The 12,691-nt window shown below is 32.3% G+C and overlaps 2 protein-coding genes across 5 annotated transcripts in view; one reads left to right on the top strand and one right to left on the bottom strand.

The window, feature by feature from the left end:
- LOC105143719 (peptidylprolyl isomerase domain and WD repeat-containing protein 1) overlaps positions 1-12,691 on the top strand; it is a 24,334-nt gene continuing 11,643 nt past the window's right edge. Inside the window, exons 1-9 of one of the 4 annotated variants that reach the window (XM_087411706.1) lie at positions 1-246; positions 568-670; positions 742-938; positions 1,021-1,214; positions 1,294-1,631; positions 1,718-1,907; positions 1,983-2,558; positions 2,646-2,720; positions 5,276-5,404. In XM_087411706.1, coding sequence (XP_087267832.1) covers positions 156-246; positions 568-670; positions 742-938; positions 1,021-1,214; positions 1,294-1,631; positions 1,718-1,907; positions 1,983-2,558; positions 2,646-2,720; positions 5,276-5,404 — 1,893 coding nt within the window. In that variant the 5' untranslated portion in view covers positions 1-155. Of the gene's footprint in view, positions 247-567; positions 671-741; positions 939-1,020; positions 1,215-1,293; positions 1,632-1,717; positions 1,908-1,982; positions 2,559-2,645; positions 2,855-2,943; positions 3,075-5,275; positions 5,405-12,691 lie in introns of those variants that run through there. The other 3 variants (XM_087411708.1, XM_087411707.1, XM_011052181.2) reach the window with 3 other exon arrangements.
- LOC105143717 (uncharacterized) overlaps positions 6,057-12,691 on the bottom strand; it is a 26,874-nt gene continuing 20,239 nt past the window's right edge. The window contains exons 6-8 of the mRNA XM_087411709.1: positions 11,514-11,605; positions 10,591-10,783; positions 6,057-9,824 (exon numbers count right to left, since the gene is read on the bottom strand). Of these exons, the coding sequence (XP_087267835.1) occupies positions 9,589-9,824; positions 10,591-10,783; positions 11,514-11,605 (521 nt within the window). The 3' untranslated portion in view covers positions 6,057-9,588. The remainder of the gene's footprint in view (positions 9,825-10,590; positions 10,784-11,513; positions 11,606-12,691) is intronic.

Here is a 12,691-nt window from a genome sequence, read left to right on the forward strand (position 1 = left end):
TGCACTGCTGTGCACTACCAGCGTAAATATTTTTGAAATTAAAGATTACTAGAAATACTAGTTACGTGAAAGACGTGAAAGTACTTGCGTATTTACTAATAACATATAATTAATACATATAATTAATCGCATTAAATTTTATCATATATGTGATAATGAGTGAAAAACGTGAACACGAAGGCAATGATACGGAAGACGACTGGATTGGACCATTACCTTCAGAAGCTGCACAAAAGAAGCAACGAGGTTAACTAACCTAACTAAGATTGTTGTCATTAATTTTTTATAATTTTAATAAATGCTAAATAAAATTCTATTTATATGTGTTACTGTTTTTTTCACTTCTTATTCTCCTGTCGAACATATGACGTAATTATTTTCTAATAATTTAATACGAATAAAAGTAAAAAATATAAAGCTTCTCTACTCCACAGAGAAAATTTTAATTTTTCTATTGTCTCTGAGATCTTTATTCTTTATGCTTAATATTTCTTGAGATAAAAAGATTACGTTTTACTTTAAAAAATTATATATATCATTTGAAATTTTTTTCTTTTGATTTTACAGTCTTGGAGTATGAACAAGTATACAAAGATAATTTGCCATGCTGCGAATGTTATGAAAAATCTTATATGCATAGGGATGTCATTACTCATATTTTAGTAACAAAGTTAGTATGATAATAATAATTATGTGTAGCAGTTATTTTTCTCAAAATCTTATTTATATTTATTGATATAGGTCCAATTTCGTAATAACTGCCAGTTGCGATGGACATGTAAAATTTTGGAAAAAGCAGGAAGAATTAATAGAATTCGTAAAACACTTTCGAGCTCACTTAATGGCAATACAATCGATATCTGCTAGCTGCAATGGTGTTCATGTATGTTCAGTCAGCATAGATAAAACTATGAAAATATTTGACGTTATTAATTTTGGTAAGTATTAAAGTTTACAGGTGACTTAAAATTTCAGATATAGAAGACATATTTAATTATTCTGTCATGTATGCTATTTAAGATATGATAAACATGATAAAATTGGACTTTGTGCCACTTTGCACTGAATGGGTTTATTCAGCTGGCGATGCTATAGCTGCTGTGGCAGTGTCTTCACAAGAATCAAATAAGATATATATTTATGATGGTCAGGGATCAAGTATGTCTTTACACGTATTTGAAAAACTGCATACTAAACCAGTTGTCATAATGAAAGTAAGTTAGGCTATAATAGAAAATCAATGAAAAAAATCAATCAATTAAAATAAGAAGGAGAATAATATTTCTTTTGCAGTATAATCCTGTATATGAAACATGCATTTCCGTCGATAGAGCTGGAATATTGGAGTACTGGACAGGTCCAAAAATGGAATATAAATTTCCTAAGTGTATATCATTTGAATCAAAATTGGACACTGACCTGTTTGAGTTTGCCAAAAATAAGACTTATCCATGCGGTTTAGCGATATCGCCTGACGGTAAACGATTTGCGTCCCTTAGTGGAGACAGAAAAGTTAGGATCTTCAATTTTCGGACGGGCAAATTATACAGAATATTTGATGAAACACTGCAGAGATTTAGCGAATTACAGCAAACTGTACAGCAACTTCCAAACATGGAATTTGGACGTAGGTGAGATGTTTGCATTTTGTGTAATCAAAGTTAAATTGATTCCAATTTTTCAATAACTATTTCTTTAATTTCTATTATTATCATAGAATGGCAGTCGAGAGAGAACTGGATAAAACCGAAACAAATTTGGGAAATATTATTTTTGATGAGTCTGGTTATATTATTCTGTATCCTACTATGTTGGGTGTCAAAATGGTGAATCTTTATACAAATCGTTGTATTAAAATCATGGGAAAGCCAGAGAACATACGGCCAATGCGGCTAGCATTATTCCAAGTATTGAATAAAAATCTTATCATTAAAACACTAGTCATGAAGCAACAGATACAATAAATATGTAATTCAAAATAGGGAAAAGCGAGAAAGACTACTGCCGCATTAACTGTCGAGATGGAGGCTTCCGAGAATCCCACAATGGAAATGAATCGGCCGGATCCTACGTTGTTTTGCACGGCTCACAAAAAAAATCGATTCTATATGTTCACGAGACGAGAGCCGGAGGACACAAAGAGTCAGGAATGCGACCGCGATGTATTCAACGAGAAACCTTCTAAAGAGGACATCATATCTTCCACGGAGGCCACAAACATGCAAAAGATATACGACACGGCGATAATCCATACGGCGCTCGGCGATATCCACTTGAATCTCTTCGGCAAGGATGTTCCCAAGACAGTGGAGAATTTCTGCGTTCATGCGAAGAATGGTTACTTTAATAGTCACATATTTCATAGAGTTATCAAGGGTTTCATGATACAAACGGGCGATCCAACTGGGACTGGTACTGGTGGTGAAAGCATATGGGGAGGCGAATTCGAGGATGAATTCAAGCCAAACTTGAAGCATGACAGACCATATACTCTGAGTATGGCAAACGCAGGGCCAAATACAAACGGCAGCCAGTTTTTTATAACATTGACACCGACAGTGAGTACAAATTTTTTCAACAAAGTTTCTCAGAAATTGATTATATATGTTCTTCAGATTTTACTTAAATATTTTGTTCGTTTTTAGCCCTGGTTAGATAATAAGCATACCGTGTTTGGCCGAGTTCACAAAGGAATGGAAGTCGTTCAGAATATCAGCCAGGTAAAAACAAATCCTAAAACTGATAAGCCTTACGACGACATACGAATAGTTAGCGTGACTGTTAAATAATTTTATATAATAAAAATCAGAAAACATTAGTATAAAATATATCAATACATTTTCCTTCTTAATAATTTCATGATTTGTATATTTATGATGTCCATTTACTTTTGCGTCATTTGATATAATAATCCTCTGATGAAGTTATATGCTCCCGTGACAGAAACGAATAAATTGACGCTGAACAAATTATAATTCTTTGGTATAATGACCAGTGAGTATCTAGAATTATGCAAATTCAGATGAGTCAACTTAATTAATTTTCTATAATAAATCATAAAATCTCAAGTAAAAGATATTTATATACCTAGACCAAATAGCACCTGTAATCATAAGACTCGCGGTTTGGCTGAGAGAAATCGTATCTACAGGTCGATTAATATCTCCTATACCCGCTATAACCAGACCCCATTTAAATGTTGGCGCCCAAAAGAATACGGTTGTCGGACCTGACAAATTGATTTTTTCTCGAAACATTTTTTGATAAACAATAATAAGATTGGAAATAAGACCGTTTATATTAGATACATTATTTTAAATACGAAGTATTATATTATTAATATTATATTACGCCGTTACGGTCTGAAGGTTAAGATGTTGAATTATTATATATATTCATTTAAATGAATTAATTTCAGAAATTATAATTGCGTGCCGATATGGTTGTCGGACTTTCAACGCAATCAATCTGAAATATTAATAATCCCCCCAAATTTCCCAAATTTAATCTTAAAAAACTGTAATAAACTTTTATTGCGAAAAATATTGCCTCGGAGTCGAGCCCGGATTTCCTGCATTCCGTGCAAGCGTCCTAAGCCTTTATTTTTTGATAAATTTAGGTGTAATCTCTTTCTGAGAAAAAATTTAATTGAACAGACCATACCTGCAGGATGCAAAAATGCGGCGCGAAATTGCTCGGGTAAGACCGAAGCGATCTTTAACATTAATCTCTTATAAGCACTGGGTGATGCCATAATTCCTTCCGTGTAAAACTATTCTATTAAATTGAATAAATATATTTTTTATAATATAAAAATTATATGAAATCTTCATAATACAGCCTGTAAAAAAAAGATGTAAATAACAGCTATAATATACACATATATTTCATACAATTTCGATAATGACTTCATTCAGTATTAACATACACTGAGTACCAAATATTTTAATTGTCCATGCATCATTGTATTTATAAATTGTAATTATTTGTGAAGCCTAAGGACTGTCAGTTAACATTCAATTAATATGCAAATCACTTTCTTAATTTTTAATTTTTTAAATAGTTTGCGAGATATTTTATACATACATTCTATATTCTTATGATATTATAATCATAATAACCTATTTTGTAAATAAGAATTCATTCGAAGAAGCAATAATGAAAGAACTTAGAAGAAAAAACTTAAAAGAAAAAGAAAGGCAACGAAGTATCGGACAGTAGCGAAATAAACATATTAATATTTTATTATTTATTTATTATTTCCATACGTAGAATTAGTTGCATAATTCTTGCAACAATGATATAGTCCACTACGTCACAGTATATATAATTCAGTATATATAATCAGTATATATAATTTTTTTGCATTAAACTGCAATTTCATGTCGACAAAATTATCTGTCACAAAGATTTGGCCTGCAGTGTTAAAAAATGAAATACAATACAATTAAATTTAAATAAATTTTAAAAATAACAAGAATACAAACTGAGATAAAATAAAATGTCGGTACACATAAAAGATAAAAACAAGACGAAAACAAAACCGTGCTCGAAGGATATGGAAGAACTAAAGTATCTGATATGTGCTATTGACAGTTGGTACGTGCAATTTAATTTATGAAATTCCAATAAATTTCAACGATCAAAATTATTGCGTGTTTGGTAGAAGAAAAACAATTAACGTTTAGTTCCTGGCAATTATTAACTGTTCTAGTTTCAAAGTATAACATTTATAGCAAATGCCCAAGCATTCCACCACCGCGCAGTATAATTTTACCCCCGAGAGTTGAAGAAATTCCTTGCAAAAGTCCACCCAGGAGGCCGCCTTGCATTCCACCACCTCGATGTTGTCCGATAATACCTGGGCCTTGTTGCCCCCAGTCACTACCGATACTTTACTGCAGTCCTTGCTACCCTTGCACTCCATTACCGTATTGTTCAAACAAATAGAAGGATCAAGAAACTTAAGAAAATAAAGAAAACGTATAAAATTAACTCATTGATTGCCACGTCTTTTACATTATAAATGACGTCTAATTTCATGAAAAACTCTCAGAAAGCCAAACACATTTTCTTTTTCACAATTTATTTTCTTTTTGCCTTAAAACATTTAAGATTTAAATATTAATAGAGTCTGTAATATTTTCGACATAAAAAAGTAAAACGAAAAAAAAAAACATATTTGACTTCCTGGAAATATTTCACAAAATTATATAATATATTTATGAAAGATATGCAATTAGTGTGTTAATATATTGTATAATATTTATTTTAGCTTATGCATATTTGTCATTTTGGGATAAGCAACGACGAGTATAAAGATCAAAAAGGAAACCCTTTCATAGCTGAAATAAAGGAAGGAAATTTATTACAAATCCATATAAAACATTCATATTTTGTTTGATTTTAACGAAAAATCTGTACGTATACGATCGACAGAATCTAATCAAAATATCGGATATCTTTTTCTCTTTTCGGAAAAACGAGATCAACGCAGCCCCACAAACGGTGATCTATTTCGACATCATATGATCTGTTTTCTGTTCCTAGACTGCACTAGAACTTTCTTTTTCGTTTTCGACAAATGTAAAACATATACCTATCTCATTTTAATTTTCAAAAGTGTAATACACTAGTTTAGCCGCAGAAAACAGACCTATAGAATAATATCGATAGTCGCGTATTTTACAGGATTGCATGATATGTTCCAAATAAAAGCATCACCGCTGTTCTTATAAACAATATCAATGATGAATAAATACCATTATGATAGAGACAGAATCATATTCGTACCTCACGCGCATCTATCGTAGCTTAAATATCGATAGCAAATAACCGAGGCTACTTTGCTTGGTCGATTGTGTGTTTATTTTGTTCCCACCAACACAGCAGGAATATCATCTTATATTTTTGTATTGCTCGAGGATTCCGATACGATCAGTATAAAGATACGTTGGCGAACGTATCTTTATACTGATTACATTTTAGCATATACGCTTTTCTTTAAGTTCAGACAATTCGCGATCAAAGGTTTCAATCAGATTTCAGCAAAACAATTTCTTTTTTTCTTTTTTTTTTCAGAAAAGTGCTATTATGAATTCTCGTATATCTCGATTCTTTTAATCAAATGATTTTCATCTGCTACTGGAGTTATATCTTTGATCCTATTAAGGGGGAACATCACCCCAGTCAGAAATGATAATGGAATCGACATCGAATCGAAAGCATCAAATCGACGTCGATTTGATGTCGATTCCATTATCATTTCTGACTGGGACCCTTGAGACCTAAAATTAAATGATATCTAATTTTGGCAATTTTTTGCAGTAAACTAAATAAAGTCAATTAAAAATTGTTTTTAAGGACTTTACTATATGAATTTTCTTGAAAATAGAACTTAAGAGTATAAAAAACAATTTGTTTTTTTATCACACAAAATGGCGAGTGCATAATGCATATGCGGTGTACACGGAATTTTCTACACATTTTCATGTGGAACAAAAATCCAAAAATTTTTATATCTTAACATACTTAAAGCTAGAGAAATACGTAGGATTATTTCAAAATATTTATTTTTGCAAAAATGATAAATGTTCAAAAAAAGCATTACATTTTCAAAAAAATTTCATCTTTAAATGTTTAATAACAATAAAGTTTTTAATATATCACAAAAATCCTACGTACTTCTCTAGATTAAATATCTGAGAGTAATCCGTACAAATTTTAAATAAACCGATTAAGAATTGTAAAAGTTATCGTGTATATCATGTTTGTAAACCTCGTTTTGAGAAAAACGCGTTTAAAGTTTTCACCTTATAAAATTATAAATCGGAATTGTGCCTTTAGTGTGCAATGCCTGCGTCATACATTTTACAAGTGGCAATATCTATCTGGCAAAAACCTGTTTCTTTGAAAATTTGAATTTCCTTTTATCTGCGGAACTCTGCTCCGCTTGGAGCAAACTCAGCGACGAGGCGATACACGATATTGGCTCTAATTATACAATTGATTACCGACTTAAAACTATTGTAATATTATTCTTAACAATATGAACTATAAATTTAAGTAAAAAAAATTTTGATTATTTTCAAACCTCAAGGGTGGGGTTCCCCCTTATATATCGTGAATTTTTACCGCGGGAGATAGTTAAAATATTAATTAAATACAAATTGGTGTTTTTTCGGCGCGGAGGTAGCAAAGCGATTGACTTTCTCATTACCAGCTGATATTATTAAGTAATTATTATTATTATCGTTACTACTAACATGCTGCCTTATAAACATTCATAATCTACATTATTGACTACATTATTGTTGGCTTATTTATAATTCAGAGAAATGATGAGCTTACAGTAATATTTCAAGTAGACCGTTAGCACACACACACACAGCACAAATATGACGTGAAATATTGGGAGATCTTTGCAGAATTTTCTTTCTGAAACGCCAAAACTAATTTTACGCCTCAAAGCCACATTATCGTAAATTACATTCGTCTGTTTGCGTGAGCTTACATATCAGATGCAGAGTATTACATTTGCATCTCATAAATGTAATTTTTTATCACATATCCTGTCTCATTATCGATGACTTTATTTCTGATATTACATCGCGCCGAGCTCTTATTTTATTCAGTGGCCTCGTGATAAATCATAACATCGTATTCGCTATGATGAGTCACATACAATAAGACCCATTCGAAACGGAATATGTAATAACAGTCATTCTTTATATGCGCGGCACGAATAGAAATGCGACGCAACGTCGGAGCTCTCTCATAAAATTGTGACTTATATTGCTTACGCATACATACGTATGTGCATGTTTCGCTCTAAAGGGCTTACCAGATTGCTTGGTGAGAAAATGCATTTTGAGGATAGGTGGAATTAAAAATACAACATTTTGACATTAAAAATGTATTTTACATACGTATTTGAGATTGTATATATTTATTTACACAATCTCATATCTAAAAGACTGCGAAATCAGAAAATTTTTCATTTCTTATCTTTCATATGAAATTTGACTGTATAAAGAATGCTCGTGTATAATTTCCAGAAATTTAATCTGAAGCACAAAACTCAAATATCTTATACTATCTATCGAGACTTGGCACATTTTAATGTTTTGGTATTAATGAAATTATGACCTTTTTCTAAAACTAATTCTTCTTTTCAAAAGGTCACAATATTTATGGAAAACTAAAATCATAAATTTAAAAAAATATTGCATCTAATAAAATATTTGAATTTTGTAACAAATCAATCCTACAATTTTGTCTACAGTTTAAAATACAGTTTCGCAGCAATAAACATTATATATTTATAGAAAATTTTTAAAAATATATCTAACAAAATATTTGGATTTTGTAACAAATCAATCCTACAGTTATTCTGTCTACACAGTTTAAAATATAGAGTTTCGCAGCAATAAACATTATATATTTACAGAGAAGATATAAACAAATCGATTTATTGTTATTTTATAGTTTTCCAGAAAATTATATAAATAAATACATTTTTAACGTCAAAATATACTTTATATTCCGTCCTTCAAAGAAAAAAATATTCATTAAAAATTACATTTTTTTACCGCACAGTTAATCTTTATTAAATCCTTATCCATTTGACTTTTTGAAAAAAGGAACGTATCTCGTTTAACTTTTAAAGTTTCTATTGTAAAAGTTTATATCGGGATGTTTTTGGAGTTAAAATTTTATTCGTAAAACAAATATTTATCATGTTGGTAAAAATTACGTAGTAAAACCCAAAAATTTTCAAATTAATCTGTATCCACTAGTACCATCCAACATCGTTAGATTTTTTTGTCATTAAGATACAAGAGAGTCTCATTTATACCTTTTATATATACATGTATAATAAACATCATCAGAAATTTATATTATTAGAATCGTATTTGAGTGAAGATAACACCGTACATTGTGTATCAAACCACTCAAATCTTTCACAGTTGAATCCAAAAACTTGACTACGAAAATAATTTTTTATATTTTATAACATTTACTACAATATTTTTTTTTTAATTAAAATTTGAATAATTCCTTTTAAATTGAGCCTTATTGACTCAACATTCATCAGAGATATCATTTTTTTTTACTGGGACACTGGAAAAGAATTATACTCATTCGGATCCACCTCGTTTGAATTATATGCCAACTAGAGCGGCAAAATTGCGTTGCATTTCAACGAAAAAGCTTCAGGTTGAAAAGAACGACCGATCTTTTATTTTCTTGCGCACGAATACAAAAGCCCTGAGGTCTAGTTTCTTTCGTGCGTTACCAGCAACATCGCTACGTGTTGTAGACACGAATTTCTTTGAATTCCAATTTTGTGCCAGGCATTCTGAGAATCCGCTCGATATTCTTCGCGCTTCGCGTTACCGATTCGCTGCGTAACCACCTCTATATCAGAGATATAGAGGTTTTCTCGTCTACGTCGCACGATCCTCACATATTCGCACAGATAGTACACGTATTCGCGGACCGAAGAGCGACATACTCGGACGATCGATATCTGATGAAATCACTTCTCTGTCTCCGCCGTATACGGAGTGCTGTGCGAGGAGAACGTTAGAGAACGAAGAGGTTTTCGCAGCTCTTAGTTTTCCTCTTAAAGCCAAGCAGGTGCTTCAGAATCCGCCTGCGATGTTTGCTACGACGGCGCCTAGTTGCCTGATCCCGGCTACGCTGCGGATTCAGCTTGATCTGTGCCAGAATTCCGACCAAGAGCTCGTCTACATGATGAGCCAGACCCGAGGACGTCTCGATAAATTTGCAACCGCAACTGTTCGCCAAACGGCGGCCAACTGTCGGCAGCAAGTAGTGAACTCAAATGTCATGCGACTAATTAAAATTTCAAACTTTAAACAATTCTAAAATTCAGGATAAAATGACTTTATATGCTGTGTATTTTAATTAAAATTTCAAACTTTAAACAATTCTAAAATTTAGGATAAAATGACTTTATATGCTGTGTATTTTAATGTATATAGATCCAAAATATACATTTTCTGTGCATTTTGATTCCTCAAATATTTTTCGTATTTATAAGTTCTATTTTAGATGATTTATATCAATGTTTATGTCAATTTGTGTTAGTATTTTCGATAAAATTTTACAAGTTTATATGCAGTATAATATTTACTAAAAGCATTTCAAAAATCATAATACATATTTAATACACAGGAAATATCTATTAAAATTTTAATACGTATAAATATTTTAATACATATAAAATATGTATTAAAATGCTAACATTAAAATATGTATCGTATAAATTTTTAATAATATTCTGATGTGAATATTAAAATTATCTAAAGCAGACTTTCCAAATTCTTCTGTTATATTCTTTTCTATTAAATTATAATTTTTATTCTATAATCTCAGTGATAGATTTATTGTTTTTATGAAGAATTTATATTAAAATTATGTAAATTTGGATGTATATTTACGACGTATATAGGATTTTTATTGAATCGAGATTTTTACTGAAAATTCTCGGTCTTTATTAATTCCTTTATGGTTTGCGTTATAATTATATTAAGAAAATTTATGCGAAATCTATGTACTCACCCATCGATGGGACTTCCCGCTTCCTCTCGAGATCCACTTTATTGCCAACCAGGATGACACCATGATTCACCATGTAATCGCTTTTCCACAAATAGAGCAGTGTCTCCTCAGCCACCTTTAAGCTTCTTCTATCCACCACCGAGTACACCACCACGTACACATCCGGATTATAAGTTGAACAAAAAGTCTCGACCTCGAAAAGATGAAAGTGAGGGAAAAAATGAGAAAACTCATGGAAAAACATCGATTAATGAACGAACGATTCGGTTTTCATTTTTTCACCGAACAATAAATTTTATCGTATATAATGCAACGCAATATCGCAATAAATGGAAACAGAAGAGAGAATATTGTGATTTTTAAAGGGGCATTTATTTTTCAATAGCTTGCATATCTACGTTTTATTTTTTAAAAATTTTTTATAGCTCTGTAGTTCCGCAAGATGTGTCCTCGTTTTTTTTTACGTACATTTATGTATTGCTAACGCTTTATTACATCAAGCACCCATGCAAAAACCCTCTTTCAATCTATCTTGATATATCTTGAAGAAATAATTTACTTGACTCCCTTTTCACTGACTTAATATTCCTTGACCCTTTCGAGTCTGTCGATCTTCTTTAATAAATAAAGAGTAACACCTACGTTTCTCAGTTTCTTCCCTTATTTACACACATCATCGTTTTTACGACGATTTATATTGGGGTGTATATCCCGAGGGTTTACGCCAACATCTAATAGGCAATAATAGAGTAAACTCGATAAAAGTGACATCGTGTTGTAATTCTATTTACGAGAGCGGCGAATGAGTTCCTTCCGGTATCCGATAGTTATTCATTTAACGCAATTTCTTAGGTAATTGACCTCTCGATGCATCAATTCGGTATCTATTTTTACTATACGATAAAACATCACATTTTACTCACTGACATTTCCGCAGCGGGATGATCAATGATTTCTAATTCCGTCTCCTGGCCGTCAAGCATCACGGATACGTTCTTCTGTCCGTACTCGTCGTCTGAAAAATTGACATTTGCAATAATGTCCGACTATCGATCAGACTGGCACGTCGTCGGTATTTTCATAACACGCGTAATTAAAAAAATGATTAATGCTTCGCAAAAAGCAGCGGTTGAGTCGAAAGATAACACACGTTCTCAAAGCATACTTTATTCTTTCTCTTTAGCAGCTAGAAACGGGAATCCCTCATTAAAAGTATGTGCGCACAAATGTGTTTATTCAAAGGAAGAAATCTAATTACGTCCGAACAATGGTGAGAAAATTTTATAAAATTGTCATTGATCGTTCCCTTCCGAGGGACCATTACGATCTAGGTTGAATTCTCATGTCATCAAAGTGGAACCACCGAGAAGAGAAGAATATATATTGCCTCTTTCTTTTATACAGAAATACCGATAATCTCCTCCCCCCCCTCTCTCTCTCTCTCTCTCTCTCTCTCTCTCTCTCTCTCTCTCTCTTTCTCAGCAAAGTACTTGGAGCAAAATCGATACATCAGAGCTCTACTCTTTGAAGGTACTCACGATGAGTACTAGTTCACAACCGTGTGCGTTTTCAATAAAATCGGCCACGAGGGAGTGACCTCGACGGCGGAAACACAGCGGAAAATACCGTACGTACTTTCGTAGCTACGTACATGTTATATCCGGCGGAAGAACAAAGAAAAAGCAGGGAAGACAAAGACGAGCGAAACATCTTTCTTTTCGAGTCAATAGCGCACCGCGTGTTGTCTTAACGTCATTTCCGCTCAAGTGTCTGCTGTATTATTATAGATATATGGACAGGGATCTCAACAGTACAGCGGTATCCGATACCAATGTTGGTTATCGGAAAGATTTGCTTGATGCAAAATATTCTAATTTATGTTCTGTTTACGCTAGGCGAAATGTAATAAAGAGAATTTCGTTGTGCAATCCCCGCTCGAATAGTTGAGATAAGAGCAATTGCTATGAAATATACATTGCAAATATGACAATGTGAAACGAGCGGGTTTTAATTGCAGATAGCTTACAGGTTATTAAAAAGGCGAATGAACGCCGTCGAGTTTGTGGGACAAAAGCGTCAGGACGTCACGAATAATTCATTA

This window comes from Acromyrmex echinatior, chromosome 12, assembly GCF_024713525.1.
Source record: "Acromyrmex echinatior isolate Ae372 chromosome 12, ASM2471352v2, whole genome shotgun sequence".
In the NCBI taxonomy this organism is placed as follows: domain Eukaryota; kingdom Metazoa; phylum Arthropoda; class Insecta; order Hymenoptera; family Formicidae; genus Acromyrmex; species Acromyrmex echinatior.